Raw genomic sequence first — 14,163 nt, forward strand, 5'->3', positions numbered from 1 at the left:
TTTCTTTCTTTCTTTCTTTCTTTCTTTCTTTCTTTCTTTCTTTCTTTCTTTCTTCTTTCCTTCTTTCTTTCTTTCATTAAATATATTTTTGAAGGACTAAAACATCACATAGTTAAGAGCATCCATGATTAATTACCAGTATTAACAGCAATAGGTACTCCCTGGAGCAATATATAGCTCTTATTTAATGACATGTAGCTATTTATTTAGATGAAGAAAAGCTTGTGCGTCCTCAACTCTTACCCCATGAAGAAAGTCTTTCTCTGGAGTCCCTGAGGAACCAGAAGGCCCCAGTGGCTTCCACAGAGAGTATGGACAGCATGGGTTAGTGGGAGTCAGAGCACTGAAGGGGCTGCTGTTGAAGAGCCTGAAGCAGAGGAGGGCTGCCCCACCATACCCGGGAGCCCATGCCACACCCATTCATTAGAGAAGTGAGCTGATGGCTTTAGTAAGGATATCTTCATTCAAGTGCTATGGAAAATGTTAACTATAACAAGATGAGAGACTAAACTGAGGTTTTCTCCACATAGTTAACTCTCACTGCCTTTCCTCAATTAGCCATGAGGCTCCTTACCACAATCATCACACAGCTCCTATCTTCTCTTCCAACTTACTCTGTCAAGTGGCTTGTCTACAGCATCCTCCTGCTCAGCTCAGCCATCACCCTCTCCAAGAAAACTTCCTTTTCCTTGCTAAGTTGAGTTAGGCATCCCAACACCTCCATGTTGCCATCAGACTATAAGAGTATTGGTTATTAAAGCTACAGTGGCTGACACATCAGCTTTTAAAATAATCAAGTCTGGGGCACTTGGGTGGCACAGTCTGTTAAGCCTCTGACTCTTGGTTTAGACTCAGGTCATGATCTCAGGGTTGTGAGATTGAGCTCCTTGTCAGGCTCCATGCTCAGCATGGAGTCTGCTTGAGCTTCTCTCTCTCCCTTTGCCCCGTCATCCACTTGTGCTCTCTCTCTTAAATAAATAAATCTTAAAAAAAAAATCAAATCTAGAAATTTATGGCAGATCAACATCAAACCTACTTTTGTATAGTTCCTTAAAATCACTTAAGAAAACACTCTAGACATTATCTTTCCCCATTTTTTGGTTGGTCTTCTATATTCTGTGATTATTAAAAGGTAAAAAAGTTTATTCTGTTATAACATGAACAAATTTTTTCAATGCACAGCGGTATAATCTCACTGGAGTAAAGAACAATTATTTGCTTTCTTACTAATGTCTCTGCTATCTTGTTCTCCCATTCCCTTGTAACAATATCCATTCCATTCTTTCCAGCAATAATTTTGTCATTTCCTTGTCATCTGTTAACACTGTTTTCTCAAAAAGCAATCACAAGCCTTCTCTTTTTCGTATAATTGATCCTTTTGTTCTTTTGATCCGATCTTAAAAATTTTTGCTCATTCCAAGTCACAAAGTGAATTCATTCAAACTTCTGATAGATATTTTCATGAGCTTCATCATTGTGCGAAACCCAAATCAATCACCTCTGACTTAAGTATTATGTTATTGAAGAGACTTCTGCTTTCAGGACTTTGTTTCTCATTTTAATGAACTCCCTGATCCCTGCCTGCTTTTATGAGCATTCAAGCTTGGGCTAGATCCAAAATGCAGGTCTAATCTTTCATTCCCCTGAAAGCATTATCTCCTGATCTCTGTTCATAGGCACTTATTAATAAGAATTGCTGCTCAGAGATACTGGAGGAAAATGACTCCTAGTGCAAACACTTTCCTGCCTTCCTGATATCCAGGAATGTCCTGGAGATTAGATCTCACTCCTGGTCTTCTTTTATCATCACTGTCCTCTGGGGTCTTGCAGGCCACTAACAAAGATGTGCAGCAGGTGGGATAGGACCCAAAGATCCAGGCAAAATTGATTTTTGTCTCCCCCCAGCACATTACTTTTACTCCTGCAAAATGGAAAAGAAAAAAAATTAATGTAACTATTTGCTGCATGTCAGAGATTAGAGTTCTTTTTTCCAGGTATAATCACAAGAGAGAAAGAGGAAGGGAGAACCATTTTTATTTATTGGGAGCTGCCTAAATGACAGATTCAACTTTATATGAGCAATATTGCATTCTCTTTTGTACCTTCCTATAAACAAACAAACAAACAAACAAAAAACAACTCCCCCCCCCCAAAAAAAAAACCCCAAACAACCCAATGACTCATTTTGGTGACTCTGGAAATGGTTTTGGTTTCTAGTCTGTGTCCTTCATAGATATGCTGGAGGACAGTTAAGAATGAACATTTAAGTCAGTTTTTTTTTTTTTCTCTTGATATGAGGATAGTTATGAAGCCCCATGAATTCCAACTGATAGCTATGAACTAAACACTCTAATTCAGGCATTTGATGGAGACTTTTGGGAGGAAGAACAGAAAATAGAAAAAGGTGCATGACCATAAGACTAAATGCTTCTTTGTGGAATCTGTGTAATGAAACAGAGAACATTTAGATACTTTCTTGTGTTCTATTAATTATGTGAGCTTAAACGCCCGTTAATCAGTAGCTTCCCTGAAGCTCAAAACCTCTTCGGGAAACTTCTACGGACATTTGCTAAAGGAAAATGAGCCACTGTTGAATAATTTGGACCTGGAGAAATGTGATCACAACAAAGGGTTTGCTCTGGGTTTGGGGCCTCGTTCAGCCTTTAACTCTTGGAACCCGTTTACTTGGGAAGACAAAGGAGTCTTTATTTGAGGGGATTAATAATTCCTAATTATAAAGACCTCTGAAAGATAAAGCACTGTGCAGATACTAATTAATTGGAAGCCCTGTTTCATAGGAAACTTTCTGGTAAAAACTTTTTTCGAGTAATGAAACTAGAGCAAGGAGACCATTGTCTATTTCCACTGATTCCTGTGGCTGGAGGTCTTGCCCCTAACTGCTTCACACAGCCAGCAGATAATATTTTGCCACTCTGATGCTGTTAATGACTCTTTATTCTGAAGAATTGATGCATATTGTTCTCCTCCTTACTTTGGATTAAGACAGACCTTGGGATGCAAATTTGCCATGTATGGATGGTGTATATCATATAATTTGGGCTCAGATCTAGAAGGCTTTCTAGAAAAAAAAGTTGAGTTTGTTTTTTTTTCTCCAAGAGCACAATGACGGTTTGCATATTTTATTTTATTTCTTTCCACTGTCACCACTGGTGGGTTTTTAAAACATGCAGAGGTTGAACGATGAGGATAATCTGGTTTTAGGTCAGTGGTAGTTAGGAATTAAGCTTGTTACCTATTTCAGTTAGTCAGTTATGTTAATATTGAAACATGGACTCTAACATATAAGTTAAACTATGACTATGAAAGTGTATTTGACCTCTTTTCAATTGCCAAATGCACTTGCAGTGTTCTTGAACACTGAAAAGCCCAGTTTTGTTCTGCCAGAACCAAACCAGCAATAGAAAGTCCTTACAATGGTGACTTCTGCTGGGACGTATATAATTTATCACTCTTTTTCTTTAAAGGACATATCCAGATACCTTAAGAATATATTTTGCATGCAAACACTGTTAGGTTAAAAAGACACATAAAAATGAAAAGTCTTTGGGGCACCTGGTTGGCTCAGTCGGAAGAGCATGTGGCTCTTCATCTTGGGGTGGTGACCTTGAGCCCCTCGTTGGGTGTAGGGATTACTTAAATAAATTTAAAAGAAAAGAAAAGTCTTCAACTAACTACCTTTCAGAATATGGGGGTGTGATGTAGAAGAGCATGGGTGCAAGAGTAACACAGACCTAGGTTTTCATTCATCTTCTGCCAATTCCTAATCCTGTGGCCTTGGGCAATGTGAACCTAGCCAGTAAAATAGGATTAATACTTGTCTTTGAGGATCATAGCAAGGAAGCTAGTGGTATACTTGGCTGCCTTCCTCCCTCTGTTCCTCACATGAAGCTACATTTAAATGAAAGAAGTATACTTTGTAGTTCTTTAGAGAAAAGTGTAGGATGAAAATTCACTCATCTCCAAGTAAGAAGGAGGAGAGAGATAGAGGGGATTTAACTGCAGGTCCACGAACCAGAATCTCCTCTCAAATCTTAAGTCATTTTCCTATAGCAAAGCACTTAGTGATAAGATAAACACAATTTCCTGAGCGCTTCCTATGGGAAAATGTCTTGAGACCCCCCAAGGTGAAACTAGTGCTCATGGACTGGCACTAGTGTGTTACAAGAAACGGGCAGAGGGAGTTATTTCATTGTCTAAGGTGAACAGTTACTAGGTAGTATCAGGATTTAAACCCAGGCAGTCTTGTCCCGTAGGGTCAAGAATACTCAGACCTCTTATACAGGATAAGCTCAGAAACCTAGGGAAGTTGGTTTAAAGATTCGAAAAAATTCTTTTTGATGGGTGGAAGTGGTGGTAAAATATACTTCTAGCATGGGAGCCACCTGGGTCCAATGCTCAAGTAGTATGTGAAACAGTGTAAAGTTCTATAATCAAGAGTCTAATGAAATATCCTAAAAGAGTATTCTGTGTAAGGATGGGAGAGTAAAGAGGAAAGGGATGAGGATATGAGAGGGAGAGTATGGAAAGAGAGAGATGAGAAGTTAAATAGTTACGGGTAGAGAATGAATAATTAAAATTTTTTTTAAAGTTTAATCATCTATTGCTATTAGTCTATGACCTTGTCTTAATGAGAAAGGCAACCTTGGAATGATCATATATGTAATTTATTAACGAGCAGATTTTACACAATATATATTGGTGTTAAAAATTGCACTGGGACATAATTATACCAAAAAAAGTATTCGTTTATCTGAAATTCCAGCGTAATTGGGTATTCTGTGTCTTTATTTGCCAAGTCTGGCCGTTCTATGTGTAAGTGCCTGAATGATACTCACAGTAGTCTTCCTCTCCATCTCTGGCCACGCTCAGTGATCTCTTCTTCCTTAGAACCCACAGAAAGGTGCCCCCCAACAGATGTTTCTGGGGCCTTCTGTGGGTACACCCTGTTCTGTGCCCAGAGTGTGGCTCTTGCTCTCTAGACTCTCCTCTCCCACACATCAATCACACATTTGTATTCCTCTTCCGACACCAGCTGAGCTCCTTGTGCCTCATCAACAAGGATTGTTAAAAGAGCTTCTTCACCTTATAGAATGGCCCCTTTCCATAACACTCAGAAGGTAGTTCCTGGCCAAGCAGGTCCTCCCTGTTCCTTGTCTCTGACCCTTGACCCCCATGGTCAGCGGCTTCTGTGAGGGCCAGCGCTGCTCAAGGGCAGGCAAATGGTGACCTCTGGGCCTGGCTCTCCACTCCAGCAGAAGTGCTCAAACATGTGAAAATAAAGAAGCTTAAGCTCTGTGACCCCTTCACCTGCTTCCCTGCCCCAGCTTGCCATTCTCACATCTTCCACATTCCCTCTGAAGCTGAGCACAGATAGAAAGCTAATGCAGCAACTTTAAGGATTGCAATAGTTTAAAACAACTTTGCTCATCTGATTATTATCGAGCTGAAATTTTCTCATAACAGAACACCCACCGCCCGTGAGCTTGGGTATTACGTAAAATTGCATTTGTGAGTTAAAATATGGCTATGAAAGAAATGTTACTATGTTAACTGCATCTCTTATGGATAGAAGTAGTGCCCTTTGTAATATGATAATAATTACTGTATTCCCTGAGATGTGGCTATACCATGCCTGTGGGGTTATACAATTCCAGAGAACATTTGGGAACATATCAGCTCTGTCAAGGTCACCTGTGCTTACTGGTGGGTCCAGTTGGAGGGACAATGAATGGACTTGATCTCTCCCTTTACCATCCCGAATGAACTCCATCCCCCTTAGTTTATGGATGTCTGACCTTTGAAAGTGCTGTTTGATGACCTGATACGAGAAGAATTTATGGTGGTAGTCGTGCCCAGATAGTACACTGTGCCCCTCTCAGACTGTATTCGAGAGATAACATGCGTACTCAATCTACCGCTTGAGTGATTTTCTTTCAAGACTCCGGCCAATAAATCTGGTTTTCCGGTTTAGGATTCCACGTGAATGTCAATGACTTACAGTTGGAATTATTATTTTCTTAATTGATGCTAAGAAACAGGCGCTTGTCCTGATGTTGTGCTCTTGTGTAACCCACAGTTGTCTCTGCTCACCTGAGACACACGGCCCCCAGTGTGCATCCAGATACGACGACTGCGAACGGGGTTCCAAGGAGCTCTGTGTCCACGGCATCTGCGAGGATCTAGTCCGCGTGCAGACTGACCAGGTGAGTCCCCCACAGAATGTGGCACATCTGCATATGAGCCCGGCTTTGGCAGAGCTACAGAGAGGAAGTCACTTCCTGCTTTGAAGTGGGGCGCAGGTGAGGAAAAAGATGAGAGTTGTCCATAAAAAAACAGAAAACTGGACCCAGAGGTGATATCATTATAGAAATTACTACCATTTTTATTATTCCTTCGTCCACCTGTCTCTGAGACATGACCTTCTCGTGGCCTCATGAGTTGGAACAGTGACGAGACATGGAAACACCAAAGGCCTACTCTTGCTGGCAACATGCCCTTCTAGGGAGTCTGGATTGTTTCTGGCCCTGCAGACTCTGAGCCACCTCCCTGAGTGGCCCCTGTGCTCTGGATCCTGACAACCTTGACTCCTGACCTTCAAGATCACCCAGACCCGGCCCACTTGGCCTTGTATGAGACCTTCGGGTCTTTATTTTTAGTTCTTTTTTTTTTTTTCCCTATCCTTGTGATGGAAAATGGTTCCTTTCCAGTGATGGTGGGAGGAGAGAGTGGGTGGGAGGGGAAGGAGAGACTTTCAAAAAGGAAACAAACAGAATGGATTTTCCAAGGTCTGTGCCTCTATGGGTATTTTTCCCTCTAAAAACACAGCAGGCTGAGTGCATTGACTTTAATTATATTGACTTACAGTTCTTGATTGTGGTTGCTCTTTCCCTGGCATCTTTGGGGCAAATTATAGGTTTGCCTTACTCCGAAATAAAGATGTTTCTCTTTTTGTGTGGTCTGGTCTAAATGCTTAATCATATGGGAAGAAGAAGAGAAGCCACTCAATTGGCCTTATGGAAACGAACGCTAGAGGATCAACAGTTGGGGGCTTGGTGAGATTTTCAGAGGCTTTTCTTGCTCATTTTCTTGATTGCCTTGAATCACACTCTTGTTGTTCTGCCAGCCCAGGTACAGCTGCATCTGCGACGCGGGGTGGACGTCCCCGCTGAACGGCCCGGCCTGTGTGCTGGACATAGATGAGTGCAGCCTCCAGCACTCACCGTGCTCAACACTCGCGCAGTGCTTCAACACACCAGGCTCCTTCTACTGCGGGGCCTGCCCAACAGGTACAGGGGCTCGTCCACGCCCAGCTGGGCAAGGTGCCAGAATGGATTTCCTTCCACTGCCGAAAGCTAAGAAGACCATTCTCAGGAAGCCTTCCAATCCCACTGCATGGCCTATTTCACTATTTCCCACCGCAGGGCCATGTTTCTGCTGTAATAATTCAGCAGCAGAAATCAGAGGGCCTGAGCCAAATGCAGGGGGCAGGGTCAAGCACCTGCTTGCTGTGGCCGGCAGCTGACTCGGATTTGTTCCAGCCCCACCTCCCTTACTAGCCAGATGTTTGCAAACTTGGGCAGATGATTTCACCTCTTTGTGTCACCGCTGGAGTCCAGTAGTCCTCACCTGGGTGTGTCACTGGGAGACCTTGTGGTCTTGCTGTAAATAGGGATATCTGGCTTCATCTCAGACCCACAGAGTCCGTATCTCCAGGTCAGGTCACACACTGAGTCATGGAAAACGTAGATTCTGGGCTCAGAGGCTGCCTGGGTTTGAGTCTGTGCTTCATCGCTCACTAGATGAGACCATCATCATCCAATCAATGCATATTTGTAGAGCTCCCACTATGAGCAAAGCACTTTGCTGGGTGCACTGGGGAGCAATTAACCAGACCTCAGAGAGTCTACAAGGCCCCTTGGCACTCCTTGTGTGTTGTTAGAAGGTACAGCATATAAGAATATAATTTTTTTATGAAACTTCATTGAGACACTGTGCTGGGGCAATTTTTAATTCTTGCAACTATGACAAAATCAAGAAATGTTAGGAATTAGTTTTATTCCCACTTTAAAATATAAGACCATGAGGCTTGGAGAAGGTAAATAACTTGCCCAAGATCACATAGCTTATAAGCAGTCAGGAGTCAAACCTAGGTCTGCCTGACTGTGGATTTGAGTTGGGCTGCTGAATACTTCATTGATCCGTCTCATCAAGGAACCCACACACCTATTGCTTCCTGTGACTTTTGGTTTAGTGACTTTCTTCATGTTACCTGCTTAGATCTTGTATAACTAGGAAGAAATTGAAAAAAACATGTAAAAAGTTTTTCCCTCTTAGTTCTCAGGGGCAAATAAAATTGGAAAACAACCATATTCTTGAAGGCAATTTGCCAGTGACAGTCTTTAAAAACTAGAAATCAGAAAAATAAATGATTTTGAACTATAGGATTCTTTTATTTATCGTTGGAGAAAAAAAGAGAAACAAAACTTTTTGTTTTCCTGTTAATCACGTTATTTTTTTCCTGCATGTCAAAATAAATACATGCTGCTTATAAAATATAAAGAAACAATAAAAATATGAAAATAAGATGGCAAAAAATGCCCATAGTCTTATCACTCGGAGGACCACCATTGACATTGGGGCATATTTCCTTCCAGCTCTCTTCTGCGCATTCTTCACCCACAATATGTTATTTCCATAGGTAGAATTTTAGAAGGGACTCTACTTAGATCAAATAAAAGAAATATTTTTAAAAATTTAGAAGGTTTTAAACATTCTTATCATAATTTTAGTCATTTGAATGATAAGAGTAATAAAACTCACTGTAACAATTGATTTAAACAGAAATATCTAGAGGAAAAGTCCCTCTTTCTTCACCTTCAGTCTTATCCTCCTAATGAGACTACTGTTAACAATTGTTTTCTCTCCTCTTCTTCATTTTCCTTCACTCATACAAACACGTAGACACATATGCAGGTTTAAAAAAATTTCTTCCCCGAATTGGGATCATACTCTGCATATTATTCTAAAATTTATATTATTAGTTAAAGTGTATGTGGGGAAATTTTTTAATATGTGTGTGTGCATGTCATTAAAAATAGCTTTTCATATCAGTGGTGTAGATGAGTTGTAATAGATTCAGCTACGCCCTAGTGATCACTGAGAGGTTTGTGGTTTTTTTCCCCCCATTAAACAACTCTGCAGTAGACATCTGCTTACCTACATCTGTAGATACTGCCATTTTTATCACTGCAGAAACTGTTTTAAGAAGTGGAATTGTTAGTCCAAAGGTATATATTTTAAAAATTCTAATGAATATTGCTAAATCTATTTCCAAGTAGGTTTTACTAATTAATCTTCTGACTAAAAGCATCTAAGAGTACCTCACATGCCCACCACTTTGCCAGAATTTGTTTTTGAGAATTTAAAACAATTTTTGCCAACCTGAAAGGTAGAGTCTTCCTCACTTTAATCTATAGTTTCTTAGAGTGAAGCGGGTTTTTAATGTATCTTTGACAATTTGCATTTCTTTGTTGTCAACTTGTCTATAGAGCTAACTTTTCAAATCTTCTGATCTTTCTAGGCTGGCAAGGAAATGGATACAGTTGCCAAGATATCAATGAATGTGAGATAAATAATGGTGGTTGTTCCGTGGCCCCACCTGTCACCTGTGTGAATACATTTGGGTCTTACCACTGTCAAGCCTGTCCACCAGGTGCTACACCAAGTTTCCTGAAACCATTACAGGCAAAATATACATTTGGAAACAGGGTCTTGTGCTCCATTTTATTTATTTTATTTTATTTTAGTTTAGTTTTAGTTTTTTTAGGGAGGGAGAGAGAGAGAGGGAGGGGGAAGGGGGAAGGGAGGGGCAGGGGGAGAGGGAGAGAGAGAGGATCTTAAGCAGGCTCCACACCCAGTGCTGAACACAATGTGGGACTCGATCTCACGACCCTGAGATCACAGCCTAAGCTGAAATCAAGAGTCGGGCGCTTAACTGACTGAGCCACCCAGGCACCCCACTTGTGCTCTGTTTTAAATATGACTCTGTCTAAGGAGATATATGAGTAGTGCGGAAAGTTTTATTTAACTTATGGATTCAGGGCATGTTAGTTCAAGCTATATTATGAAAGCAATAGAAAATATTTTTAATATCAATGGAAAACAACAAACCTTTACAAATTGTGAAACAGCCTGAGGAGATAATGCAGAATTTGAAACATTTTCTCTGTGGATCACAGATCTATAGCTCCATTGTTTCCACAAATAATTTTTAATACAATGTAGTCATGAGATGTTTTATATATAAAGTTTACTAAATAACAGGCACACTAGTAAGCATATAATGTATGTTATTTTCCTTTCTCTTCTGGAAAGAAGTCATTACTGCTATTCTGTGATCTCAACTGAGTGACTACCCAAGAAGTTCAGGGAGTTCTAAGGCATATATTGAAACCCTATATGTTTTATGAACGTGAAACAACAGTACTTTGGACTTCTACGATAACTTAGCTCTCAGATCATTAAAGTCACTGTAATTAGAAAATGTCAATTTGCTTAGTACCAGCACTTTCTAAGTCTACCAGTAGTTTCATGCATCTTTTTATTTTTATTTTTTATTTTTGTCATTAGAAACAACCCAGAACATTGTTTCTGCCATCAGGTTCCCAATTCTTATTGTCGTTTTTTCTTAATGATAGGAATTTGTGTATGATGCTTCATACTTACCTTTTCTGTTCTGATGATAGAAGATCTCTGGTTAGCCTGGTTCATGATATTTGGTTCTTGGATTGGGATTCTTCAGTATTCTAAATGTTGTTTGTTATGCCCTGCTCTTGCTGTCATCAGGGTACCAAGGCGATGGAAGAGTGTGCACACTCATTGACATCTGCTCAGTCAGTAATGGAGGCTGCCACCCAGATGCATCATGCTCCTCAGTTCTAGGTGATGACTCTCCCTCTGGTTTGCGGTATTTGAATATGACCCTCTAAAACAAATCAACATCTTAAAAACAAAATCCCCTATCCTCAAAATTCTTATTTTGATCTTCAAACCAAAAAGTAATCCTTGTTTTAAAATTATACATTTGGATTTTTTAATGTAATAGACTATGCTCTTCTCTGGTCTGGCCTAATTTAGCAATTATTTCCCAAGATAATCAAGCCAGCAAAGTAATTTATGACTGTATTCGAGAAAACAGCAAGGAGAAAAGGAGGAAGGACCATTGTCAACTCTCTTTTCTATGTCATTGGCCAGGACTGAGCCCTGTTGCTAACCTTGGCTGCAAGGGAGGCTGGGAAATGTAGTTTATTTCAGGTGCTTATGCCCCCAGTTAAAATAAAGAATTCACTACTAAAAAATGGAAAAGTGGATCGAGGGCAGTAACCAACAATGTCTGCAATGCTGTGTAAGAGGAATTTCACGTCCTATAATTTAAAATATATATATTGCTAAATTTTCTCCCAGAAGTGTATCAATTTATACTTACCAACAGTGCATGAAAGTATACATGTATCCCACCCTTGACAATAATGGATACTATTGTTATTTCTCATTTTGGTCAATTTTATAGGCAAAAATTGCCTTCCCATTATTTTAATTTTGATCATATCAAAATTCATTTTTGATCATGAATAATTAATGCTTTATTTTGTTTTTAAAGATTTTATTTATTTGACACAGAGAGAGAGAGAGAGAGCACAAGCAGAGGGAGAGAGGCAGAAGGAGAGGGAAAAGCAGACTCCAGGCTGAGCAGGGAGCCCGGTGTGGGGCTCGATCCCAGGACCCTGGGATCATGCCCTGAGCTGAAGGCAGACGCTTAACCACCTGAGCCATCTAGGCGCCCCAATAATTAATACTTTCTACATATTTACTGGCTTTATTATTTTTTTTCTATTTGTTCATGTCCTTTGTTCATCTGCTTTCTCACTGATTTGTAAATTTTCATTATGGACTAAGGATATTATCTCATTATCTGTCTTATGTTTTACATGTATTTTCCCTGGCACATTATTTTTATTTTAATTTTGTGGTGGTATTTTCTACTCAGAAGTTTAAAATTTCTATGCTATCAAAAAGATAAATCTCTTTTTATAGGATTTTCTCCTTTTGGAATTAGGCCTTTCCTACAGAACTCTAAAAATAGTCAAGTGCTTGCTCTTTTGTACTTTCATTTATTTTTAACATTAAGATCTTGATCTTTTGGGGATTTATTTTTATCTATAGTATCAAATAGACATTTAGCTTGATATTTTTGTTCAAATGTGTAGCTCCCAACTTCATTTATTGAATAACATATCATAACTCTTGCTATTTCCAAATACCACTTTTATTTTTACTGACATAACATATCTATTCACATATGTAAAAAATACATATGTGTATATATGTATGTGTATAATATATACATAGAACTTATATATATGTATATACTGTGACTATTAAATGTTTATTAAATAATTAACAGCATACTGAAGTAGTTAGGAACATGGATTCTAGAAAAATACTGCTTAGATTTTGATTTTCTCTGTGGTTCCATCATATTCTAGCTGTGTGTCCTTTGTCAAGGTGCTTAATCTTTCTGTGTTTTGTCCTCATTTGTAAATGGGGATTAAAACAGTACCTATTTATAGTCAGTATGGGTACAGTGCTTGCAACAGATACCATCTGCATGAGAATACCTTTTTCAGCTGTCAACCCCTCCATGAGAAATTCCCCTTTCCCTTGGTGTACCTCACACTTGTCCACAACTCAGGACCATGACATATGGACTGACAGCTCCCGTGCCAATTTGTATATAAAGTATTGGAAATGCGTAATGCCTTTCTTATTTTTAAGATAAAAATAGAAAAAGATTCTATTATTTTCTCTTTATGCCTGGTGTTTCTGCTCTGAGAGATATGCAGACTTGACTTTGGCAATTTCTTATCTAGACAACAGGGCCTGAGTTCTGTTACTGGGTCTGAATCGAGGCGATCTGTATTTATATTTCCATTTTGATTTCTAAACAGGTTCCTTACCTCTCTGCACTTGTCTCCCGGGGTATACTGGAAATGGTTATGGGCCAAATGGATGTGTGCAACTCAGTAATATTTGCCAGAGCCGCCCCTGTTTAAATGGACAGTGCATTGTGAGTCCTTTATTCTTCTTTACTTAGCAATTACCATTTCAACGGATTATTACAAGTTAGGCTACCAGAAGATGTTTGTGGCTCAACACCTGCTACATACATCATGTAACACTAATATTCCTTGTTATTTGAGTTGATTCACGTTTATCATTATGGCGTTATGTTTTTCTTTCCTTAGGAAACAGTCTCTGGTTATCTTTGTAAGTGTGAATCAGGTTGGGCTGGCATCAACTGTACAGAAAATATAAATGAGTGTCTGAGCAACCCCTGCTTGAATGGGGGAACTTGTGTGGATGGCGTTAATGCTTTCAGTTGTGAATGTACACGTTTCTGGACTGGACTCCTCTGTCAGATTCCCCAGCAAGGTATGCTCAGCATTTCTTCTCTCACAGATGCTCACAGCATGAAAGGATTATCCCTTAATGAGTCCTGCCGTGGATTCTTCTTTCTTGTCTAGTGGCTCAAACGCTTACAACTAAGCCTTCCCTTGCAGCTGTAGTCTAGAATTTACAAGGTAAATATTTATCTCAGCTTAAGCCAGAAGAACCTTCCTTCAAAGGAAGAATTAAGTTAGTATTTGCCATTTTTATTATGTCTATTCTGAAAATAAAATTTGCTAAGGTAGTGTAGTTCTCTAGGGAGAGTTTTCTCTACAGCAGCTGTTTCATTTCCCTATAATATTACACTAAATCATGTCAGTCTCCTGCTCTACAACACACAGTCACTCCCCATTGCCCACCTGTTAAATAAAAATTGGGACTGTTTTTCAATTCTTCTCTTTAACTTGGCCTTACCATATCCAATTAAACTTATTTTTCACTAGTTCCCTAATAATACTCCCTTTCCAAGCCAGACGTCTTTTCTTATCACCTGACCCCATGTCCCACCATGCTGTGTTCCTTTATCTGGGATATTTTTCTCCCCAGATATCTCCAAATTCTTCCTTTGCTTCGCATCTGAATGTATCTGTCCCTTAGGAGTACTTCACCTTCAAGCCTCAATCTCCTTCATCAAGC

General features: G+C 39.6%; 1 protein-coding gene across 1 annotated transcript in view; it reads left to right on the forward strand.

The window, feature by feature from the left end:
- The window catches only part of CUBN (cubilin), a 264,425-nt gene that overhangs the window by 6,211 nt on the left and 244,051 nt on the right, over positions 1-14,163 (forward strand). The window contains exons 7-12 of the mRNA XM_035021543.1: positions 6,098-6,224; positions 7,145-7,307; positions 9,602-9,733; positions 10,867-10,962; positions 13,029-13,147; positions 13,326-13,512. Of these exons, the coding sequence (XP_034877434.1) occupies positions 6,098-6,224; positions 7,145-7,307; positions 9,602-9,733; positions 10,867-10,962; positions 13,029-13,147; positions 13,326-13,512 (824 nt within the window). The remainder of the gene's footprint in view (positions 1-6,097; positions 6,225-7,144; positions 7,308-9,601; positions 9,734-10,866; positions 10,963-13,028; positions 13,148-13,325; positions 13,513-14,163) is intronic.

The sequence above is a fragment of the Mirounga leonina genome, unplaced genomic scaffold, assembly GCF_011800145.1.
Source record: "Mirounga leonina isolate KUSES-001 unplaced genomic scaffold, KU_Mleo_1.0 Mir_175, whole genome shotgun sequence".
Lineage (NCBI taxonomy): Eukaryota > Metazoa > Chordata > Mammalia > Carnivora > Phocidae > Mirounga > Mirounga leonina.